Source organism: Mus caroli, unplaced genomic scaffold (assembly GCF_978045245.1).
Source record: "Mus caroli unplaced genomic scaffold, Mus_caroli_1 scaffold_8, whole genome shotgun sequence".
Classification (NCBI taxonomy): domain Eukaryota; kingdom Metazoa; phylum Chordata; class Mammalia; order Rodentia; family Muridae; genus Mus; species Mus caroli.
The window spans coordinates 109,270,039-109,294,978 of NW_028227263.1; the positions used below are offsets into that span (position 1 = coordinate 109,270,039).

At 48.1% G+C, this 24,940-nt stretch overlaps 1 protein-coding gene across 4 annotated transcripts in view; it reads left to right on the top strand.

Moving 5' to 3' along the window:
* Znf536 (zinc finger protein 536) overlaps positions 1-24,940 on the top strand; it is a 458,344-nt gene that overhangs the window by 260,713 nt on the left and 172,691 nt on the right. For all 4 annotated transcript variants that reach the window (XM_029479861.2, XM_029479862.2, XM_085841877.1 and 1 more), the window contains exon 5: positions 18,187-18,339. In XM_029479861.2, the coding sequence (XP_029335721.1) occupies positions 18,187-18,339 (153 nt within the window). The remainder of the gene's footprint in view (positions 1-18,186; positions 18,340-24,940) is intronic.

The window sequence follows — 24,940 nt, forward strand, 5'->3', positions numbered from 1 at the left end:
GGGTATCAGGGAGGCCAAGCCAGGCTTCGTGGCAGCCACAGAGCTGAGACAAATGACAGGGAGCACACGGGGAGTCGGGGAGGGGAAGGGAGAGATGGTCAGGTATTCTCAGCTTGGAGCAGACAGGCAAAGGCTGGGTGTCATGAGTGAGGAAAACTCCTCAGGCCAGCATAGCAGGGAGGAAACTGTCAACTGCTTCACTCAGCTCCACCACCAACCACGTCCTGGGATGAGGTCCTGGGATGGCCCAGTCCTCTGGTGGCAGCATGTTTCTCTCTGATCACTGCCCTTCCTCCAAGGCCTCTTTGAAATCCGACTAAGGTTCAGAGTGCGTGGTTCAGCATCTCTGGATGCAATTTGGTACCCTAGCAGAATCAAGGGAGATCTGCTATTACTTGAAAGGATGTTTCTTCCTCTCTTCCTCTGAGTACCTGACCCCACAATCATCGCTGACTTTGAAATAATAAACCCATCATAATTATGAGAATTAGTCTGGAGGCTTCTGCCTTGTTTGCTCAACTGAGGTTATTTGGCTGGTTTCAGAGGTGGAGAGGGCATCCGGAATCGGCTCAGCTGAGACGGCAAATCCAGACAGATGCCTGTGGGCTGGGGGTGGCCAGGTAGTGAGTGTGGGAAGGGGTCGGTGAGAGGAACGCTCCCCATTCGAGGCCTGGAGGTTCCCATTCCTAGGCCCATGGGCTAGGCTTTGGGAGGTGAAGTCTCAGGAGAACCTGGAGATCCTGACCTCAAGGGAGACCTTATGGTGAAGGAATGCTCCAAGGTAGCAGCTATTTAGCACTTGAAGACTGTGCAAGGCATCAGCTTCACGGGAGTCCTACCTCCCACACATAGAGCTGCAGTCTGAGGTCCCCGGGGGGCGGGGGATGGGAATGGATTTGGGCTGTTTCATTCAAGTACACATTTAAGTCACAGGTCCCCTCCCTCTTTCTGTCCATGTCCACTGAGCTGCATGTTCATCCACCCTCAGTCAGCCTTGTTATGTTTTGGATGTGAACTGTCCTCCCAGGCTCATGTGTCTGGACACTTGGTCCCCAGCTGTGGCACTGTTGATAGAAACTGTGCAAACTTGGGGACTGTGATCTAAGAAAGTAAGTGTCTGAGAGAAGGCCCTGAAGTGGCCATCCACTTCTGAATCTAGCCCAGGCTCTCTGCTTTCCTGATCTACAGGTTTAGCAGGCTGCACACTGCAAGCTCCTGCAGCCGCAGAGCAGGGCAAGCCTCCTCTGCAACCAGGATGGATTGTATTTCCAGAAGCCACAGACAAAAATAAAAGCTGTCTTCCTTTAAGTTGCTTATGTGCGGGATTTTTGTCACAGTGGCCAGAAAAGTAACTAGTACAAACCTGGTGACCACTTGGCCTGCTTCTTTTAGGAAACTTCTGTAGACCCATGACTAGGAATGTCTGCCCACCTCTTTATGGCATAGGGTGGCTTTGAATCCAATGTACAAAGCCATATAGAGTCCCTGATCCAACTCTTTGGTCCTGCTGTCCCTGGGTAGCAAGCTCCATCACTCCGTCTTGGAGGCAGAGGGTAATGGTGTGGCAGTGAGGGCAGCAGGTGGGGGAAGCAGAGTTCTTCAGAGGATAAGATTCAATATTCGTATAGGGTATTAAAGAAATGGAGCAGCCGTTAATGCAGAAGTCTTTCTTTGACTTAATTTATTATAATGTATGTGGCTACAATGTAGCTCATACTGCTGTTTTGGATCTGCGTTTTGATTCCCAAAATTGCAATCATGATAGGTGGATTATAAGCGTGCTTTAACATACAGATGAGGAAATGTATTCTGGTGCAATTTTCCCCTAAGGAGAAGTCGGAGGATAAGGGGCAGGAGCTTTGTATAACCTTGCAACGTTTAGTTGTCTCTCTTGGTTACAGGGCAGAAATTAGCATCACAGGGACCAACAGAGCTACTGTATGTGTGTGGGGAACTGCTTGGAATGTCAGACCAGAAGGGTTTCCAAAAGGACCAGAGGAACTGATATTTTTTTTTCCATATTAAAGAAAGAGTCACCAGTATCTAACTAGCAGAGGTGTGTAAGACCTGTCCAGTTGCTCTCCATGCAGTAAGCATTTCCAGCGTTACCCTGGACCGTGAACCTTGCTCAAGATCAGGAGTGGCCCAGTAAGTCAAGGGGGTCAGAGAGTCACTGGGGAGTAGCTACTGGGCAGTACCTGAATAGAGAGTAAGCCAGGGATGAGAGACGGAGGTAGAAGGGCTGGAAAAACTGTGAGAAGCCTGAAGGGCTCCGGGTTCCAGGCTGAGTGAGGCAGAGACACATGCCATCAGCATCACACAGATGGGAGAGCTTAGCTCCCATCCTCACTCTGGCGGTGCATGCGGACACCCCCAAGAGCATATGTCTGCACAGACTTTATCCCCAGGCCTAGAAACTCAGCAGAGGCACAAGGCAGAACGAACTGCCTGATGTGCCTGCCTGGGGCCACCACCCGCTCGGCCGATCACATACTAAAGTTCTGCTTGCCCAAAGCCGGCCACCTGCCTCTGGGGTGGGGCTCCCCAAAGCAGAGCAGAACTGTGGCTGGCTGTGTGAATGTGTGTGTGACTGTCTGTGTGGATGTTGGGCTCTGGCTGAAGCAGGCATGGGTGGGGAAGGAGCCTACCATGGGAGAAGTTATGGGTACACTGGGGAGGTAAGACTCCCCGTGCCATTTTTTTTTATTTCTCCTCCCCCCCCCCCTGCTTCTTCCTCCCTCCTTCCTTGAGGCTGGGCAGAGGAAGTGACTAGACAGGCTGAGGGCATATGAGTAGGATCTAGGACTGCAGAGACAGTCACTTTCATACCCAGAGAAAGCTGCTACAGGTGTAGCCAGGCCAGGACAACTGCACTTAGGGTTGGATCCCACAGGACGAGGAAGGGCAGAATCATGCTGGTGACCTTAGCCCTCCAAAAGAAGAAGCAGCCCCCCCCCCCCAGATTGCACCATTGTAGAAGGGCCGCCCGGGGTGTGTTCCCCAGTGTCACCTCCCCACCCGGCCACTCAGTCAGTCTTCCTGGGGAATGTTTTCTGGCCCAGAAGTTCTAGAGATGTGTGAATCGAGCAATAGATCCTTCCCAATGTCTAAAGAACAGGCACTGCCATGCAAGAGGCCCGGCAAGCAGGTCATCAGCCACACAAGTATTCCTTAGCTAAAAATCCAAAGTTTGTAACAGAATCTGAAATTTTGAGCAGAGCTTCCAGTATTACATGACCAACACATGACAGGCTGCAGTTTAAAAACCAGTGAAAATACTGTATAATGGGCTGGCAAGATGCCGAGCAGATAAAGGTGCTGGCTGCCAAGACTGACCCCTGAGTTCAAGCCTTGGGACCCACACAATGGAAGGAGATGATCAACTCTCCAAAGGTGTTCTATGACAGAGTACGTGTTTATACACACAAATACAGACACACACACACACATACACACACACACACAGAGAAAGAAATAGATTAAAATATTTTATACTATCTTTAGCCTAATGTCTAGAAAATAGATATAAAACATTGAAATTTCTGTTGAACTTTGTGTCTTATCTCCAAACTCTCTCTCTCTCTCTCTCTCTCTCTCTCTCTCTCTCTCTCTCTCTCTCTCTGTGTGTGTGTGTGTATGTGTGTATGTGTGTGTATGTGTGTGTGTGTGTGTGTGTACTCTAGCTGGGCATGGTGGTATATGCCTGTAATCCCAGAATTCAATAGACTTATGTGGGAGTCTTGTGAGTTCCAGGCCAGCCTGGACTATATCAGATTCTCATTATTTTTAGAAGAATTATGAGAAAGCAATGAAACTTTGAAATGCTGCTGGTACCAAGCTTTTTGGATAAAGGATGTTAAGGTGGTCATTCAGGAAGTTCTACACAACTGAGGAAACGAGATGTGCTTTCCTGGGGCCAGGTATGGGCTTACCTAGGAATCTTTAGTGTGGGCTCCTGGAACACAGAAATAAAATCTTCCATGACTGGGGCTGCTCACCCTCTAATGAATGAGGTGCTCAAGGAAAATGTTGAGAGGCAGCTTCAACATACACCAGCCACTGAACAGAGAGAGCTAGGGCAGTGAGGACTGCTACAGCACTCACCACCTGCCATCTTCCCTTTGCTGCCATCCAGTCCCCTCCCTCCTCCGGTCTTCCTTCTTCATCCCCTTACCTGTTCACCTCAGGAGAATGAAGGGCAGATGCCCCAGGAAGTTGTATGTTCTAGCCAGAGAATATGGGACAATGTGAAGAATGAGTTTCCTACCACCAGGCACCGGGTGGTACCCAGCAACACGGAGACTACTTGTACTGTAGAGAGGAGGGAGTAGGCCAGCTGGTGTATTCTTGTGTGACTCCATTACAGGGACCATCACCTGTTGGTTTATCTGACTTTGTCTGCACTGTGATTTGGACCTTGTAGGTGGCAAAAGGGAGGCTGCACGTTGAAAACCCACCAGATGGCCTTTCCTCTCATGGTCTCACTTGCGTCTCACGAGGGACTGCAAAGCAGGTGCCTCGATTCTCATCTTAGAGGCAGCGTTAGGGGCTGGGCAGAGTTAAGAAGCATTTACAAATAGCTCAGGAGCAGCAGTGCAAGGTCGGAGTCCAGAGCTTGCTGTGGCAAAGCCCCTGGCTCCAGAGGGTGGCAGAAATCCTGTGCCACGAGCACCAGGACCCAACCATCCAATTCTATACCAGCCGGCGGCAGGTCAGCACACAGGATGTGAATACCTGGCAGAGTGGGAGCCATCTCACCGTCTACAGGGCCTCAGTGTGCTCACCCGTTCTAGGGCTGGGTTGGGCCCTCCAGCTGGACAGGAAAGCTGCACAGCACGGTGGCTTGGAGGGTGGTGGGAAGGCTTCATGTCCTGCCGCTGCTACAGGCAGGGCTAGAAAGGTGTCTTTAAGAATTTACTGGTGTGTGGTTCTTTTATCCACAACCACAAAAGGGATATGCAAGTTGTTGGCCTTCCTACTTGCATTGCTTCCCAGGAAGCCAGACCTGGAGCCCAGGGGCACACTGATGTGTACCTCTGTTCCCTCACGTGTGGTATAGGTTAACACTGAACGTGTGTCCACTCTGGGCTGTGTTTGGAGGTGAGCGTTCTTCCAGCACATTTCTCTGAAATCTGATATGCTACACGGTGTCTAAAGGGTGGAGAGTGAATTCTCTACCTTGCTGGAGAAACTAGTCAGGGACTGACTCACTCCGGAAGGGACTGGAGCTGCCAGTCATTATGATTAGGGCAGGATGTGGATTAATTTATAATTGAGGAAGACCAGGTATGTGGCTATATCAGAGTGAAACAAAATTGTCAAGAACTACTGGAAATAGGGCCAGCAATATGGCCCAGTGGGTAAACGTGATTGCCACACAAGCCTGGTACCCTGAATTCAATCACAGCTATCCACACAGATGTGGAGGGAGAGATTGATTCCACAGACTCGTCCTCTGGATTCTATGTGTGAACCCTGCCACATGCCAGCCCCACCCCCCATTTCCCCCAATAAGAAGATTTAACAAAGAGCTACCAGAATAAATTCAACCTCTGGCCATTTGTTGCAAGAAGGACGAGTGGGGCCTAAAGCAAGCATGGCCGTCATGTTGGCTGAGACTCACTGCCCACTGAGCAGCCTGGGAACTCAGCCTTCCCAGGAGGGTCATTCACAGGACACAAGCCATGTCCACCATGTGTCTGTGAGTCCCAGGATGGCAGACAGGGCCTTGGCCCTGAGTCAGAGCCAGAGGGCCATAGGTCTATGTGCTGTGGGAGACTGACAGAGCTGGACAGACTGTTCTCTTTCCTTTTATATTGCTGAGGATCGAACCCAGAGCCTCGAGCACGCAAGAGAAGCATTTCTACCAACACCCTGGATAGAGCTGTTGTTGTTGCTATTTCTAATTCTTATGTGCCAGACAAAATATTTACCGCCATATAGTATTAAGGAGATGGGCATTTGTTCAAAAACAATTTTAAATCTTGATCTAGTGATGATGTCTCTCTGATAAAGATTCTCAAATTAAGAGGGCGAGAGGTCCACAGAGCTCAGAGCCGGCAGGAACTTCAGAGCTGGCAATTGACACTTGTTTTCTGCCACTGTTTACTCTTCAATAAAAAATGCATATTTACCATAGCAACCTCCTGGTCACGTGGCGCCCTGTCTTACTGCTACCCTCTAAAACAGAATAGCTTCTTAAAGAAACACACACATCCTAACAGGAATGTTTTTCAGATGCAAAAAAACCGGGCTTTTTCCAAGGAAGCTTTTTCTCCTGCCATAAGTGTAATAAACACATCATCTTTACAGGAATCATTTTGGTCCTGTATCTTAAATGTAGGGCATTGACTACAAAAGCCTAAAGAAAATGACTCTTGGAGGGGCTTTTGATGCTTCAAGGATCGGCTGATTATTTTAATACAGTGTTAAACACACACACACAGATTATTTTAATACATTGTTAAATATACACACACACATTTGCAGTTACATACACACATCTATATACTAGACGCCAGCCGCTTGTATCGTCTGGAAGGGAGTTCGGTGTGGATTCTAATGACCTGCCGCTTCATCTGTGATTAAAGATTGTCATCTATGCGAAGCTCAATTGCAGCCTGAATTGTTTTTCCGCTGTTAACTTGGGAGAACTGCTGGGTTTTAAGAGCTTTGCAGAGCCTGTTCCAACCTGGACTGCTCAGGAGACAAACAGAGATCCCTGTTCTGGAGTTGGACTGTGTGCCATTCCATGGGTCAGGGCAGAGGGGAGAGACCTCAGCTCACCCTGGAGCTTAGCCTTCCGGTGTTACCCATGTGAAGACCCCCCATTTGTGGAGCATCTTCTGAGCTCTGTGATGGGAGATGTCTCCACCCCTGTCCTGGCCAGGCCATTAGGTTATGCATTATCACAATTACTCGGTTTTGCAGATATGAAAATAGAACCTTAGAAAGGTTAACTGATTTGCTCAGGATTGCACACCTAGAAACTTGTAGAACCCGGCTTTTCTGGGGTTTTTGTTTCAATTTGTTTTGGTTTGGGGGACAGGCATTTGCTGTGTACTCCAGGCTGACCCTAGTCTTCCTGCCTCAGCCCGACCCGAGGGAGGGCTGGGATTACAGGCATGCGCCATAAGACCTGCTTGGCACTTAGTTTCAACCTGGGGCCTTTGTATTGCAAAATCCTCTCTGTTCAGCCCATGTTGTGAACCTGTCTACCCAATATGACGTGGAAGTTACAGCTGTGGACAAAGCAGAGACACTCATGGAGACGGAGCAACGAGACTAGGACTGTCTTTGCCCCATTGTTTCCAGAGAATTCTGTGGCAGCCTCGGGATAAATCAGTTTTGGGGGTTGTTTTTTTTTTTAAGGGTTTTTATTTTATTTTTTATTTTATTTTTTAATTTGCTTTTGTTTGATGGGAGCAGGGTCTTGCTATGTAACCCAGGCATGCCTCCAACTCTTGATTCACCCCCTGCTTCTACCTCCCAAGTGCTGGGATTACAGTTATGATCTACCACACTCAACAGGAGCCAAGTCTTTTGGAACTCCCTTCTCATCCTGACGTTCCGTTCACCCAAGCCTGGCAGCTTCATAACACCCCCCCACACACACACACACACACACTCACCACACTGTGCTAAAGTCAGTATCAGGGTGCCACTGTCTTTATGGTGACAGAACCCTTGGGAAGGGGCTTCCTTCTTTGCATGGTCAGAACTCTGGCCAGCGCCCCCGGCAAGCATATGAACCTCAAAACTGGGCCTGTTGTGGTGGTGGTGGTGGTGGTGGTTAAATTCCTTTCAACTACACTTAAGTCAGTATGAAGAACAAGAACATACCGTGTGCCTTTTATGAATAATGGCTTTTTTTTGGCAGGGAGTCTGATTGTGAACTGGGGCAGGGCTCTGTGCCCCAAAGTGGCATTGTGACCCAAACCACAGCAAAGGAGAATTGCCCAGACCCTATGCCCTTCCAGCCAGTCTGACAGAGGCGTGTACAAGAGACATTTCATAATTATCCATCATGACTGCCTCCGTGCTGCCTTAATAGATTATTTAAAATGGTGTGTGTGCCTCCCATGCAACCTCGAGTCAGCCCCGAACTGTACATACATACAAGCTGGGAGAGGTAATTGCTTATCATGTATCTCTTTGTTCCAGACACTTTTATAAAAGACTATGTATTATGTATGGTGTGACCTTCAAATGTCAGGAATGTGTTGTGCAATAAACTGTCAATATTTGTGGTTATAAGGTACCAGATGACTTTTACAATAATTGGAACGGCTATATTAAAAGCTTGGATCACTCAGCTGGTTAAAGAGAAAGACACAGGCCAGCGTTCACCAGGGACTCGCCTTCTGCCAACTATTAAATGAAAGATATTGCAAGGTGCTTACGATGTCTTCTTTGTTTAAGAAAGAATATGGCATGACACGTCTCCAGGGGATGCACCGTCTCCAATGCAGCCTTCCTCCTTTCAGTAGGTGCAATCCCCAGGAGGAGACTCAGCTCCACAAGTTATGGCGACTGACCAAATGGATGTTAGAGAAGATGTGTCCAGCTTGGCCACAGCTGCTTGAGGAGAGAATTCCTCCAGGGAGGGCTCCGACCTGCTCTCTACCCCACCCAAGGAGAAGAGGCCGTAAATTATCTTAAGAGGATCTTAAAAGCCATGTTTTTTTTCCCCCTCTTAGGAAAATAAATTATATAGAAATCTTTGGGGAATTTACAGCGTGCTGAAAGTAAAGCTTTCTATAGTTTTCTGTCATCTTTGTTTTTCTTCTTTTCTCTCCTCATCCTCCTTCTTTTGAAATAGGAGCGCTCAAATTATTAAAAAAAATAAAGCACCATGAATATTTTCAAATAATTATAATGGAGATCAGTTCACAGATGACTGAGAAAGAATATCTGCTTTTGTGATGTCTCAAGCCACCTCATGCTAGGCTGTCTAAGCAGCCCCTGTCAAGGGGACCAGCCTTCGTATTTGCATTTCTTACCTTCTGAACATCCTAGGCAAATGTCCTACCATGGAACTACATTCCTGGCCTAGCGCTCTCTATTTACTTTTTTAGTTTGAGACAGGATCTTCCCAAGCTACCCATGCTGGTTTTGAACTTTCGATCACCCTGCCCTAGCTTCTGAATAGCTAGCCTTGCAGGCATGTGCCAACTCCCGTTCATTCCTAGAAGTACTTTTTTGGACATTCGATACAAGATGAGTCTCCACCGTGTGCCAAGGGTATAACGTTGAATGATGGCAATTTGCCTCTGTTCCCTCCCTGCTGGTGGGAAGGGCAGTAAGCTTTTCGATATCCCGGCTACTTGTCATGTGCTTCCAAAGTCAGCTGGCTTCCCTCAGAGGAGATGTGGCTCCGGAGAGAGGCAGCTTCCCTTGGAGGTGATGTGGGATGAAAACCCAGCAAGAAGTAATAGCCTTGTGAATTCTGGGAAGGGGGCTCCAGGAAGAGGGGCTGGCAGAGGGAGGCAATAAGGACAGAGTCTGCCTAGTAGGACTGGAGAGGAGAAAGGTGAGGATGCAGATGAGACTCCAGCTGTAGTGGCATGACTTGTGCAGAGTTTGGAGAATCTGGTAGGACTGGGGTGATTAGAAAGAGCAGTGAGCTGCCTTCCATAGGGAGCAGAGGATTTCCTGGGAGATGAGAGCTCCTCGGGCAAGGCTTCTCCAGCCTCACTCAGGTACCAGCTTCTGCTCCCTGAGCCCAGATTCATGGATGAGCCTCCTTTGCTTTGCTCCCTCCTGGTGGTCTCCACCTCACCATCCCTCACCAGGCCAGAGAGAAGAATAGGCGTGCAGAATCCAAAGGACACCCCACAACTAATGAATGCATTGTCACAGGAAAATGCTGTGGACCCCAAACCCTTCCTGTTACAGCGCCAATCACAGTTCCCACCCTGCAGACTGAATCTAGAATGTCTCATAAGCTCACATTGAGAACAACGTTATGAATCCTTGCTCACCGTCTGGTGACAGTATTTTGGGAGGTGGGGCTCATGGAGGTAGTTCATTGGAAAGTTACAGTACGGCTCCTAGTTTTGGCCCATGGTGATACAGAAGAGACAGCACAGCATATTTCCGCCACCGAGAACGCTGCCACACTTCCATGCCATGATGGACTGAGATCTCGGAAACTGTGAACCAAGAGGCAGACAAATTTTGTCTCTTCAGTTGTTTCTGCACAGGATTTTGGTTGCAGACACTAAAGTAACTGATACACAGCCCGCAGCCTGTGGGGAGCCTTCAGACCCACAGCAGGAGTGGGTAGCTCGAGGATTACAGGGGTATTGGTAACAGCAGCATCAGTGGATAAGAAAAGAAGAGACCCCACAGGTGGCCCAGTCACAACAGGTGACAGGAAAGTCCCTCAGACTCCCTCTCTGACCGTTAAGAAAGGACTGTGAGCTAGGTAAAACCAGAAATATGTCTGACCCACAGTGCTTGATTTAAAGCTCAAGTGTATCTTAAGGGAAATTTAATCCCTGTGTTGCCCATTCCTCTTCACTGAATTCACCAAAATGTTGCATTAGAGAAGTGATTTGAAGTCCTAGTATCTGATTCTTTCTTTAAAAAAAAATGTTTAGTCTTTTAATGACCCGTTTTCCCAGTTCCAGAAACCCTACTTTGCCAGACAGCATCAAGCTGAGCTGTGTTCAGTTTGAGTTGCAGTTGCAGGTGAGTGGTGAACCACAGAGAGGACCCTACCTCCTCCCCTAGGGGCTCTGGGGCTCACCTGCTGCCCCAGACCCAAGGACCCAATAGGAAGCTTGATGTTGGTTAACACACACACACACACCAGCAGCAGCAGCAGCAACAACAACAACAACAACAACAACACCCTTTTAATTTAAACACATCTTTTCGCCCATCTATATTTTGGTTAGCTGTTGGATATGACTATATTTGACCATGAGTAAGCTTTAATGAAACACTAGAGAAGCAAGTTAGTTCTGACCCATCATGAGAATCCTGTCTCTCAGGAGCTCACTGGAATCATTCACAGTTCTGGTGTTGCCATGTGTGTGTGTGTATATACATTAATTTTTAAATATTTTCAGAAATAGAAGGCTTACTTTCCCACCTCAGAATCTCTACTACAATGAGCATTGCTTAATATTTATTTATTTATTTATTTATTTATTTATTTATATTTTAGTTAATTTATAGGGATTTTATGTGAATGAAGGTCCGTGGAGTTTACAGTCCCACGGTGTATATGTGTCTGTCTGTCTGTCTGCCTGCCTGCCTGTCTGACTGTGGAAGCTAGAAGAAGCCATTAGATCCCCTAGAGCTGGAGTCACAGGTGGGCACGAGCTGGCTGATGTGGGTGCTGGGAACTGAACTCAGGCCCTCAACAGGAGCAGGAAGTTCTTTTAACAACTGAGCCAACAGCACTCCAGCCCACACGCTCCTTACTTCATTAGAGCCTGTTAACTTTAAAGCTTTCAACATAAAGGAAAGTATTATGCTTTGAAGAGGAACTCTGCACTTTGGATATTCTCCAAGGTGTTAGGGTTTTTTTTTTTTTTTTTCGTTTGTTTGTTTTCCCCCCAGAAAAAGCTCTGAAAACCCTGGTGTATCTGGGCAAGGACATTAGGAAAGATGTGACATCTCAGGAACCTGCTGAATGGACTGACCGCAACTCTCAGTCTCTAGGAAGCCCCCACCTTTCGTTAATAAAGAGAATTGTGCTCCTGAGATCTCTTTGCACATTGAGTCTTTCGGAGTTAGCTGCCAGGTCATCTCCGGGAATGTAGCTACTGTTACACTAGAAGGTCCGTGGAGTTTACAGTCCCACGGTGTGTTGTGAAGTGAAGGAGTGTGTGTTCAGGTACACAGGGAGCCCTGCCCCCATACGTGCTGGCCGGACAACCCACAGTCACTGTGTGTGAGGACTTCACTGTGCTTATTGTCACCTACACCATCATCGCTGGAGATTCTAAGCAATCTTTCTAAGATGTATTCTGAAGGGTATAAAAGGTCTGGCTGCCTGGTTTTCACTGATGGTACATGCACAATTCAACATGACACTCCCACCCCCCAATTCTTTGATTAAAAGAACTATTTCAAAAGTTGATATAAACCCAGAAGACTTTGGCCAATTCTCTTTTGAGTTTTTAATATTTAATTAAAATATAATTATACCTCGCTCTCCTTCAACTAACTACTTTCCATGGCCCCACCCCTTCTCCCTTTCAAATTCATGGTCTTTCTTTAATTATTTTTGGTGTGTGTGTGTGTGTGTGTGTGTGTGTGTGTGTGTGTAAATGCAACCTGCTGAGCCTGTTTAATGTTGCCTGTATGTGTATGTTTTTAGGGCTCACTATTTAGTATTGGATAACCATTTAGGGGATCATACCTGGGAAAGACTAATTCTCCCTCTCTCCAAAGTCCATGATTGCCTGTGTCTTCTCATCCAGGGGTGGAAACTCATGAGATTTCCCGAATCCATGTTGGCATGCCAGCAAATGGAATCATTATTTAGCTCTTGCTGAGGCAGTTACACTGTTGAGATCTCATAGGTATGGCTTCCCCACCGTATCTAGAAGACACAATTTCACAACGCACTTTTCAGTTTCTTCCACTCTTTCTGCCTCTTCTTCAGAGATGTAGCCATCATCTGTTCTTGACCATCTCTCACAGTAGCAGCCCTCTAAACCTCTGTCCTGCATTGAGAGTCTACCATTTTAACTCTTGCATAGCAAGATGCTGAGGTAGAAGAGGAGGAGTTAGGGTGCTTGGTACAGTCTCGCTCTGCTGTTCCCACTCTGTTCATTGGCTGAAGCCAGTCACCTGGTGTTAACCTAGCACAAGGAAAGTTGGGAAATGTAGTCGACAAAGTACAGTTCACTGAAAGGAAATACCTGTTATCCTTTATGCAGGTTCCTCCCTACATGTTTTAGCTGTACCCCTAGCATGTTACTTGGTTCTAGGTTGTTGAATCCAGGGCAGGTGACTTGAAGCAGTGGGCAGAGACAGCCTGGGGTGGGCTTGGGACTCCTCCGGTGTCACAGTAGCACAGAAAGTCAGAGCTGAAAGACCCAGGTGGTCCAGCCCTCTTCAACCCCTCTTTCCCCAGAGGAAGAAACCAAGTTCAGAGAGGGATGAGGGACTTGCCTAGGGACAGCCAGACATTGCACATACAGAATGATAAGACCTCACACTCATTTGCTATCTTCTAGGAGCTGTCTGAGCAAATGAACCACTTTTAATATACCAAGGAAGCCTAATGTTTTAGGACAGCCTATAGGAAAATCTACCCTTAATACACAAAATCATTTTATAAGCCAAAAATTTAAATTCAAAATATATTATTTATGGGCGAGGTTTATAGTATTGTGCAAAAGGTGCTCATGAATGAAAAAAAAATCATGTCTGTTGTATATCCAGATAGCCAACATCAGGGTTGGTCTCAGACAACCCTTCTTGTATCTTATGTGTCTATATTTTAGATTCGGAGAACTAGGCTTCCAAGGCTTCTGCCTTGGATCTCCAGTACTGCAGTTACGGTTCTGTTAATGAGGGTAGTTAGATGTAGTACCCAGGTGCAGGGGCACCTTTCTCCAGCTTACTGTCTACCCTTGGTGACTGACCTCACCCAACCCACAGAGCCTTAGAATGACCGATGCGAGTGGAAAGCAGAATACATGGTGTCTGACCTCGAGAAGATGAAAGTAGCAAGTGACCCTTACTCCCAAATAATGCTACTGAAACACAACTTGAGATGGGGTAGTTTTCCCTCCTCATGTTAACCAATAGCTGCAGCTTATAGCCATGAGAGAAAGCTAGCAAAGGCATTGTGTACCTGTCTCTGAAGTCCTGAGGTGGTGGCAAGCACAGCACATGCCTCTCAGGAGTGTTATCCGCAGCATCTGTGTCCCGCACTGCTTTGAGAAAGATGGCCTGTGTTATTCAGGACCATCGAGAAGCAATACAGCGTTCACGGGCCAGTTTCCTGTGTGCTGTTATGGTAGAGGGCAGGCAGGGCTGTCCCTCCTTGCCAGGGGATTACAGAGGGCCAGATGGTAAATTCAAGGCTGTCCTCTCGTCCACTTGGAGGAAGTATTTTACAGTCGAGGAAAGAAATGCTGCAGTTGAAAGAGAGGAAAATCAAGGATGAGGGCCACTGAGGTGGTTTTGTGAGTCAAGGCGCTTGATGCAGAGCCTGATGTTTTTTTAATTCACTTTACATCCCAATTGCTGTCCCCGCCTCGTCCCCCACCTCCCACAACCCCTCTTCCCATCTCCCCTCCTTCTCCTCTAAGAGGGTGGAGCTCCCCCTAGGTATCCCCCTACCCTGGCACATCAAGTCTCTACACTGCTAAGTGCATCCTCCTCCACTGAGGCCAGACAAGGAAGCCCATCTAGGGGAACATAATCCGCAGACAGGCAACAGCTTTAGGGATAGCCACAGGTCTAGTTGTTGGAAGACACATCTGGCTACATATGTGTGTGGGGTGGAGTGTGGGGGAGTGGTTAGGTCCAGCCCAGCCTGTGTGTGCTCTTTGGTTGGTGGCTCAGTCTCTAAGAGCCCCCAAGGGCCTGGGTTAGTTGACTCTGTTGACCTTCCTGTGGAGTTCCTGTCCTCTTCGGGATCCTCAATCCCTCCCCCAATTCTTCTGCAAGTTTCCCTGAGCTCCATCTAATGTTTGGACAGCCTGATTTTGATACCCAGGGCTCACAAGGTAGAAAGGAGAGATTCTCATAAACTCATGCATGTTCCCTAATGCTTCAGCACTCGCGTGCACTTCTGAGTACACACACACACTATGTAATAAATACTTATTTAAACTACTTAAATAAATACTTATTTAAACTACTTAAATAAATACTTAAAATAATATTTTTAAATCCAAAAATTTGAACCATTTGACAACTCACTAACCATTTGACAACTCACTAGCCATTTGACAACTCACTAGCCATTTGACAACTCACTAACCATTTGACAAGTGACCACAGAGGCCATGTTATCAGGCTTCTGGAGTGATAGGTTTCAGGGGTCTGCAGCCACATACCGTAGGTGCCCTTCATGCACTGATGGTGGGGTGTAGCAGAATTGGTGGCATAGGGACACGTTGACCACTTCTGTACTCTGAGCAGCGTGAGCATCAGGGGCCACATGTCTTCCAAACCTCTTGGCTCCTGGGCTTGAGTTCTGCTTAGTGCGCACAAGCTCACTAGCACCCATCTGGGTGCAGGTTTGGACGGGATTCATCACCAAGGCCCTGAGTGTGTGCACTGGACACAGACTGCAGAGCTTTCCCAGACTTCCTTGCACTTGGCTTCCCTTCTCTGCGGACATTTCCTGGGACCACCCACCATTCCTCTTCATTGTGGCTCAGAGTTTGTTTTTCTAGAAGGATTAGTCTAAGAGTAAACGCCATAGGCCTGCTGGCCCTCCCGGAGAAAACTGTTTCTGTGTAAAGTGAAAATTAAACTCTTAAATCTGCAAAGAAAGCTGTTTATCTTACAAATTTATTCCTTTTATTGGACCACACATATCCACGATAGAAAGATAAAAGAGAAACAGATACGGGCCATCACTTAGAGTGACATATAGCGAGGCATAGGTCATCGAAACTTCTGTAAAGCCTTCCAGGGCGGCACGCTGTCTCTTTCCATATTTATCTAGAATATTCGGAGTAAGTCCTCTCGGAAGGCTCCAGTAGAAATAGGCCTCCCTCAGCTTGTGCACAGCTTTTATTCCATGACTGCCATGCCCTTCACACTTGGACTTTGCTGGGAGAGGTGGAGAGGGTGGCTCATGGGACAAGAGGCCTTGCGGGAATCTGCCTTTAGAGGCCTACACCTCCCAGACTCCAGCCCGACCCTCCTGTCCTGCTTATAGTTTTAAAAGGCGGCTGCTGGCCTCCAGACTTGAATCCGGTGTCTTCGTTTGTCTCCAGGTGATAACTTGGCAAAGTCTGCATGGTTTAAGATGGGCAAAGGTTATGGGACGGGGAGGAGGCACAGGGATGAGAAGGGAGAGGAGATCTGTGCGGTTCAAAGCCAGCTAGACTGCATGCAGTCAGTGCCTCGGGCCTGTCAGCCCAATACTCACAAGGCTGAGGCAGGAGGATTGTGAGCTCTTGCAGAGGACCTGAGCTTGGTTCTCAGCGCTCATGTCAGGTAGCCCACAGCCGCCTGCAGCTCCAGCCCTAGGGTCTTACCCACTCTCTTCTGATCTTCCCAGGCGCCTTTACCCACACATTCTGAGGCCCCTATGTAGGCACACACATACATGTAACTAAAAGAGATAAAGCTTAAATCAATCAATCAAACAAACAAAATCAGGAAACAGGAACCTGGCGAGGCTACCTAGCATACACAAGGCCCCTGGCTCTTTCCCCACCATAGCCAAAGGAAAACTCTGGGTAGACTCAGCCTTGCAGTTCAGGAAGGATCCCCGGGGAGACACCATGTTGGGCCTGTGTGACCCAGCTTTGCCACACCATCTGAGCTTTCCATTCTCATGCATAAGTCATCTCTGGGTGCTTCTCATGTTTGCTGGAATGCCTATAAATCTGAAGCTCAGTGAGCTGACAGGCTTTGGGTAAGAGTTCTGGATACGGGTCAACCTACTCCTCCAGTTTGTAAAAATCATGAGAAAAAAAGAAAAAAAATACCCTCTGAGTAATTGTATACTCCAAATGGGTCTTCCAACAGTGACAGGGGGAGTTGGGGAGAATCGGATTAGAAGGAGGCCTTCAATGTACTTTTCTGGGGTGGTGATCTGCTCACATATGGTCCAAAGGCAGAAAGGATGTTCCAAGCCAGGGCGCTTTCACAGTCGCTGAGAGCCAACATCCAAATAAGAATTAAGTGTGTTTGCCTTCATCTCGTTCATGGTCTATAAGTCTGTCCCTTTCGGCCGTTAGCAGAGAGCACCAGCAACGGATGTTGCAGAATAAAAGCAATTTGCATTTTCCATTGCTTGGAAGGTACAAATCTTATTTATTCTCGGCTCAGCAGAACTCACAGATCTGCTCATTATCTCAGAAGGTTCCCTTGTTCTCATTGTGGGATTTACCACAAGGCCTAGAGGGGAGGCTGCAAGTTGGGGCAGGGACCCTTCCAGCCTCAGGAACTTGGGCCTGGGGGCTAGGCTTCAGTGTCTGCTCTGTGGGGAGGCCTGAGGGGAGGCCGGAGACATGGGGAGGAATGAATCCAGAGAGGATTCTCTTGATTCCCCTCCTCAGAGGCACAGATGCTCAAGGTCTGCTCTACTCCGTAGATGTCACCTGTTTGGCACCATGATATCAGGCCCTGGGTATTGCAATAACACAACCCCAAACACTAGATATTTTCAGTCTTATTTACTATTATGTCCTATCATTTCTGTGCAAAAGGCAGCCGTATGTAAATTTTATTCCACTTTCTAATGGTTTGGGCTCCATAACAAATAACAGCAGGCTGGAAAATTTGTATTGATACTTTACTGAGAGGGACTTCTCAAGTCACGGCATGGAGATTTAAATGCAGTGCTCTGAGTTTATGGGAGTGTGGATGCCGAGCTTCTGCACATGACTTTGAATGTGTCACTGTGTGTTTATCATGGGCTAATTGTGGAACCGCATTTCCATCCTTTCTCTTCTCCCTTTCATGCGGTTCCTCCAGTCGGGGATGGATACAACTCTACAAGGAAGCAGCGATCGCTTTGGGATAATTTTCCTTCCTGTCCCGAAATAGCTGCGTGTCTGCTTGTCTCGGGGAGTCAGCCTAGACACTCCCCCACTCCCTTGTTACTGGCTAAGCTGCAAATGTGATTTTGATCCCAGAGTGAACTTTCCAGCCAGCCTATATTACAAATTAATCGAATTCCACCAGTGCCCACATTTTTAAACTTTTAGAAAAAATATATTTAATAGGAACTAAGCAAAAAGAAGAAATCAAACCAGCTGCTGACACAGCTGTTTCTTCTCTTGTTTAATTCAGTTCAATATAAAGGTACCATATGCTGCTTAAAATGATGATAGGAAAGATGAAATAATTTAAGAGAATAACAAGAAAATACATGAATTGTCAGCATTCTGTCAGATTCAAAGAATGAAATAGACAGGTGTAGTATTGACATGTTTAACTTTGTGTGGTGTTAGCAGTTTTGGTGTGAACAACTTCTGACATGTGCTGAAGTGATGTGAGAACACTTCTCATCCACTGCAGACATCGGCGAGGAGGCCGGGAGAGCCGGCGGCGTCCAGCAGCAGGCGCTGCTTCGAGACAGGAACCTGGGCTCGGCCATGAAGGACTGCCCGTACTGTGGGAAGACTTTCCGGACTTCCCATCACCTTAAGGTCCACCTGAGGATACACACAGGTGAGAGAGATCGAGGTGTGTTCGGGTGTCTAGAGGGTACCACTCAGAGCTGAGGAAGCCCCAGAGTTCAGCTGTGTCTCTGGCCCAAGGCCACAGCTGTGTGAGTCCCTAACACTGTGCCACTCCCATGTTTCATTGCTGTGACAAATAATGAGAGTGCAGCAGTTTAGAGAGAGAGAGAGAGAGAGAGAGAGAGAGAGAGAGAGAGAGAGAGAGAGAGAGGTTTATTCTGGCTTGTGCATTTAGTTCAAGGTCAGATGGCTCCAGTGGTAAAATCTAAACAGATCAACCATTATAAGATGACCCCCCCAGATGACCAGGCAGACTTGGCCTCTGGCCCAGCACAGATTCCAGGCCCGTTCTTGGGGCTGGACAGGTAGAGTCGTTCTCCTCTATTGCATGGAGGTTAGGTAATCCACTACAGTGCTGCCTCTAGAGAAACCTAGAGACGTTTGTTCTCAGCCAACAGAGAGAAATGGCCACTGGGCCACCCTGGCCATCTCTCTTGCCTTAGATCACTAGTTTTCACGCAGCGAGGACATCCATTTAGAACTCTGCCTTGTTCTTCGGCTTTTCTTTCTTTCTTTTTTCTTTTTCTTTTTTTTTTTTTAACTTCATTTTAGCCTTTCTGCTAGTTGTTTGTGTATTGCCAATATAAAAAAAAAATCTATCTGAGTCATGGACACCTCCATTTTCTTTGATTTTTCTCCTGACACTTTATCTATTAGAGTATGAGCTGCTGCAGAAGATAGACAAATATGCCATCTATTTTCAAAAATAATTGTGTTCTATTTCCCGCGGAATCAATAACTCTGCTCCTGGATGGGCAGAAGCAGCTACTGTATACAAGTCTTGTGTGTATCTTAAGGATGAGGAGGTCGCCCCCCTCAACCGGCTTCTTACCTGGTGCCCAAACTCCGACACCATAGGGAACCCTGGCAGTACGTGGCCAATTTGTCACCAGTAGCCGAGGTGTAGTGAGCATAGCCACAGCCCCACCAGACTTGGAGCGTGTTTCTTGGGAGTCACTGAAGGTCACATGCTAGTCGCTTTTTTTTGAGTGCCAAGACCACATGAGTATACAAGAAGAGAGACCTGATTTGGCTCCTGGTTCAAAGGATACAGCCCCTCTTGGAAGGGATGTCACAATAGTCAACAGCTCTGTCTCGGGTGGCAGGGAGAGCCTGTCCCCACCTCAGCAGGCAGGAAGCAAGAGAGCGCCAGCCGGAAGCAGGTTCACTTGCACATCAGCCAGTCCTGTGTCCCAAAGGTTCTGTCTGCAGCCTTCCAGAACAACGCCAAAGAGACTGTAAGAGGACCTTCACATCCAAATCATAACAGAGGGATGTTTTGAGACTGCTCTTCTAAAAGGCTCTTGCTGCAATCTGACCTGCCTCACCCCGACCCCATCTCCCACCATTCCCCATCCTCAGCATCTCGTGTCCTTTGTCATCTTTACCTTATCCCTGAAGTGCAGCACACCTACCCCTGCTGTTAGGACTTCACACAGCCACCATCTCCACCTCAGATTGTCTCCTCCCTAGTGGTCCCAGGAACGTAGCTCAAATGAGAATACATCTCACTTTGCCTTTTGAAGATACACCCCCCATCCCACCCTCCACCCCATTGACTTTGGTCATGAACGTACCACGTTGTGAAAGAGCCTTACAGCTTACACTGGTACTGTTTTCCACTAAGCAGAACCTCAGACCTGTGAGGGTGGCTGTTTGCCTCATCCTTCTCACTAGTTCTGTAGCCCAGGTCCTGAAAGAGTACCTTACACATGGGGAGGAGGACATGCTGAAATTCTTTTTCTTACATTTATCCGCTCCCCCCCCCCGCCGTGTGTGTGTGTGTGTGTGTGTGTGTGTGTGTTTATGTGCACACCACAGAATGCATGTGCGAGGAAGTCAGAGAACAGCATCTTCCTTCCTGCAGTTGGCTTTCTCCTGCCATGTGGTTCCCAGGGATTGAACTCAGATCCTCACACTTGCCATCAAGTGCCTTTCCTGGCTCAGCCACCTCTGCAGCTACAGGGACACCCTGAAGTTACATGTGAGGCTGAGTGACAGAGCACAGGCTGGAATAGTGAAGCAACACTTCTCTTGTTACCCCTGCTCTGTATACGGTGGCCTGGAAGGGTCAAGTAAATAGGGAAAGCCATCCCTTACCTAGGAGACATGAGAATCCACCAGACACCACAGCATGGCTGCCAGCACTGCATTCCCGGGAGCAGCCTTCCCTAAGAGGAGCTCTGAGCTCCGCGCTCAGCATCTCTTGCTTCTTGCCCAGCTTCCCTTCCTTTCCCTGGATCACTATTCTCTGCAGCTCGCAGCAGCTCACCTGGCTTACTCACACATTTGCAATTTTTACTTGTCTCTCTCCTTGACTATAGTATGAGTTCCGTGAGAACAGAAGTGTCTGTCTGTCTGTCTGTCTGTCCAGCAGTGTCTGAAGGAGGGCAACAGAGCCTGGCTCTCAGGATTGCATGAAGTAGTAAGTTCGTTAGGGAAAATAGCCAGGCTCCTGGGCAGTCATCTCTGACACCTTGTTTCTTTGGATTATAGCAACATGCCTGCCTGTCCTCCTCAGGTTGGAGGATACCCCTTAAATTGTGGTAGTAGTTATGGGACACTGGGGTTTTCAGGACATGAAAGCTCTCTGTGAGTGCCACTGCAGAGCTGAGTATATTGTGGCATGGACACCAGACCAGGGTGTCTTGTGACTAATTTTAGTTGACTTAAATGTACAGCCCTGGGCTGGGTTGCTGGGAAGAGGTGGCTCCCTGTGGGTAAAGGATGCAGCCTGGTTCGAGGGTGAGTCAGAAAGCAAGGGCTCCTGGTGCCTGTCAGCATGGAGATGAGCGTGGCCTCCAGGGTCCACCCAACCCTATATTACCATGTGAGGAGACATGGACTGGGACTTCTGCAGTTCTGGGGACCTGCATGAAAGTGAGTGGATGCTGCTGGCTTTAAATCTTGAGGCACATTTGTTTCTGTGCCCTGGTTTCTGTATCACAGACGTCTAAAGTTTCTGAAATCAGATGGAGGTAAGACAGGGCCAGCAGCAGCAGCAGCAGCAGCAGCAGCAGCAGCAGCAGCAGCAGCAGCATTCTAGAAACTTCCTCCATAGGGAGAAAATGAAAGAAGCCATGGAAACGTCACATCTCTACCACCCACTCCCGGAAGCAGCATTTGCTGGGTTTAAAAAAGCAGAATGGAAACCAGATAAAGATCAATTTCCTTTTTATCTAAGAACAAAGAAGTTGAAAAGCAGTTATACTCGTGTGTCTGAATAGAACAGAGAGTGTTACATGTTGGAAATCACCGAGGTAAACACCCATTGCTGCAATGTGAAAGCGTAGATGCCACACGTAATTAAAAAAAAAAAATCAAAACCAAGTTATTTGTTAAATAGAGGATTTCATGTGGGGCTCATGCGGTTGAGCTGGGGTGATTTGCCTTCCATTTTGCCCTTGGGAGTCCGTGCTTCTAAACAGCATGACCAAAGGACGGCAGGCCATGAGAGAGGAGCATGCACTGCCAAGCCCTTCTTAAAGTCCTCCGGTAAGGGACACATATGAGGGCATTTAAAAAATCCAATGTGTAATGAGTACGGATTAATTGGTTCAGCTCTACGAGGGACCATTCTCTGTATTTTTCTATCCCACTCTATCTTTATTAGAAGTCTTGATCGTGTGACATCGACTGATAAAAACCATTTTCCTTTCTTTTCTCCACTGCATTAACTTAATTACTGCTCTTCTTCTCCCAACACCTGTTTATTAGAGAGGCGCTGAGTAGAAGCAGCATTCAGACGGCTCTGAACATCTGGGTGCTGAGGCGAGCCTGCAGGTAGCTAGGACATTTCTGTGGCCCACCCCCTACCCTGATTCAGACAGATTGGTGGAGTTTGGGGGTGACAGGGGGGTACCTTCAGGACCTTTGGAGTCCCTAGCATCACTCAGCCCCCAGAGACTCTCCTCTACCCCGAGTCTGGCTCCTGGAAAGGCAGCATCCTTGCCACCCAAATTAGGGGAGGGGGAAATCAGGGTAGTTCTGCTCTGGGGTATACTACCCTGGGCTGGTTAAGATGTAATGGCCTGACCACCCATGCATGGACAATTTCCCTTCTGTTGCTCAAGGGCCACAGACTTGAATCCACAGCCAGAGCGCACAGGCTGTAGGGAGCCTGAATCAGCATTCTTCAGAGCATCAGAACCCATGTGTATAGTTGTACATTGCACACTGGCCTTCTGTCAGTGGCAAACTGGATGGTGACAGAGGCTTATAGTGGAGAGGCTGAGGCAGTGTCATGAGTTTGAGGTGAGCCAGTTTCAAGGCCAGCCTGGCTTACACAGTGGGACTCTGTCTAAGGAAAGAAAATTATAATGCAGCTGAAGATTCCTGTGACCTGGTGGCGTTGCAACACCGAGCACATATTTTATTTCTGTGGCACCAGAAGTGTAAACGGACTCACCGCCCCGTTCAGGAGTCCAAGAAGTCATGGTCAGACTGTAAAGGACTGCGCTTTGCCTTTCTTTCCCCTCAGCAGTGGGGATTGAACTTGGAGCCTCATGCATGCTAAGCAAGTGCTTCCCACTGAGCCCCGGCCATCACAGACAGCATTTCCATACATCTTGCGTTTCCCGTGTCTCTTGCCTTGCCTCCGCAGACAACCTGTCAAGGGACAGACTATTACCATTTGGGTCTGTGTAAGTTCACTGTGCCATGGGGGTTCTCATGGGGATGGAGTTGACTGATGGCACACCTGTCCAAACATGTCTCCATCATTAAGGGATTCTCTCTCTCTCTCTCTCTCTCTCTCTCTCTCTCTGTGTGTGTGTATGAGAGAGAGAGAGAGAGAGAGAGAGAGAGAGAGAGAGAGAGAGAGAGAGAGAGATCAATAGAAGATTGACTCATGTCATCATTATAGAATCTGGGATGTCCCAAGATCTGCAGTTAACTATCCAGAGACCCACGAGAGCCAACTCTGTACGTCCCCATCCAAGTCTGACCCAGATGCCCGAGACAAACAGATTCCCTAGCTCAGAGACAGCCAACAGAGAGAGCAAATTCCCTGCCTTTTCCACTCGCTTGGAGGAGGCCCATGCATATGGGGGAGAGCAGTCTCCCAAATCTACAAAGTCCAGGTTAAATATCCAGAAACAATCACAGACATACCCAGAATAACTCTAAACCAAATATGTGGGTATTCCAGCCCCTGATCAAGAGAACATTTGCCAGTAGTGGTTGCAGATGCATGTGCTGGCACTGAGTCCTAACATGCAACAGGAGACACGGGTGGCCCCGAGGTTCACTAATCATCTTACTGTTGGCCATGTACACTCAGACGCTACCCCTTCTCTTCTATGTCTCTTTCCCCAACACCACCTTGGGAAAGTGGGTGTCAGGCAGATGTTAGAAGGACCCCCATATACCCATTTCATGTGTTGGAGGAAGGCAGGAGCTGATGGGTCCTTGAGAGGCTGAGGTGTGAGTTAGCCACTAGAGCTGCCCCCACCCCAGTGGGTGATGGGTGCATCGTCCCATGCTTTGGGGGGGGGGCGCAGACCAACATGTAGGACTCAATCTCATGATGCATCTGCATGTGGATCCAGACCAAAGAGTTGTGGCCGTAGCAATGGCCATTACAGAGACTTGTAATCAGCAGCCTCACTTGCGAAGATTTGGAGACCCTAAAGTTCAGCAACTAATTAAAAATAAATCTTATTTGTTCCTTTCCTCTCTCAAGTAATGTGGGTGGTTTATTAGTCAGGTGGTGATGTGCTGGGCACACTGGTTCTCATCCCCAAGTGAGTAAGGACTTCTTCCCAGGGGTGCACTGGGAAGCCCAGCGTGGCTATGCAGGGCCCTTGGATGTAGTCAGACAGCCTAGGCCTCAGTCGCTGGATCACACCTGCTGGCACTGCTGCCCTCCTCCACCACCACCCCCCCAGATGCTTCTGTGACATGGAGGCTGAAACTGGCTGGGTGGGGTACAAGGAGAACCCACCCTTGTTCTTGACAACATTAGTCAGGAGGCATGAGATTTCCCTTTCACAAAGAACCTCAGAGAATAGTGGGAGATTTCTCCCTTATGACCCTCTAAGGGTGTTAGGTCGGTAGGAACAGGAGAACCATCTTGCTGGGTTACTGGGCTGTCTATGCAGCAGGACAGCCACCAGCTGGTACACTCTCTGAGCTTGCCATGTAGGGCTAAGTTCTGTATACTGCTTTGCTGCTGAGTCTCCCAGCATGTTGGGGACCAGGTTTCCTACTGCTACCCTACAGCAGGAAAGGAAACTGAGGCTCAGGGCTCGATGCTTCCAACCTGTAGCTGCTAGGCTAACCGAGGCTGTTTTCTTGAACTGTCTATCACATTCCAAAGTCTTCCCTTCGCTCACGGCTCAGCATTAATACTGCTCATTGCTTGAATGTCATGCTTGCTGTAGGGAATCACTGTGACATGTCTTCGAGTGTGTGTCTACACCATGGGCTGCTTTTCACGGGACCCATAATGGAAGCCTCCCCCACCCCTCCCCGCCCCCCAGTGGCATCCTGAGTCCCACAGTGGCCTTGAATGCCAGTGACTTCCATTT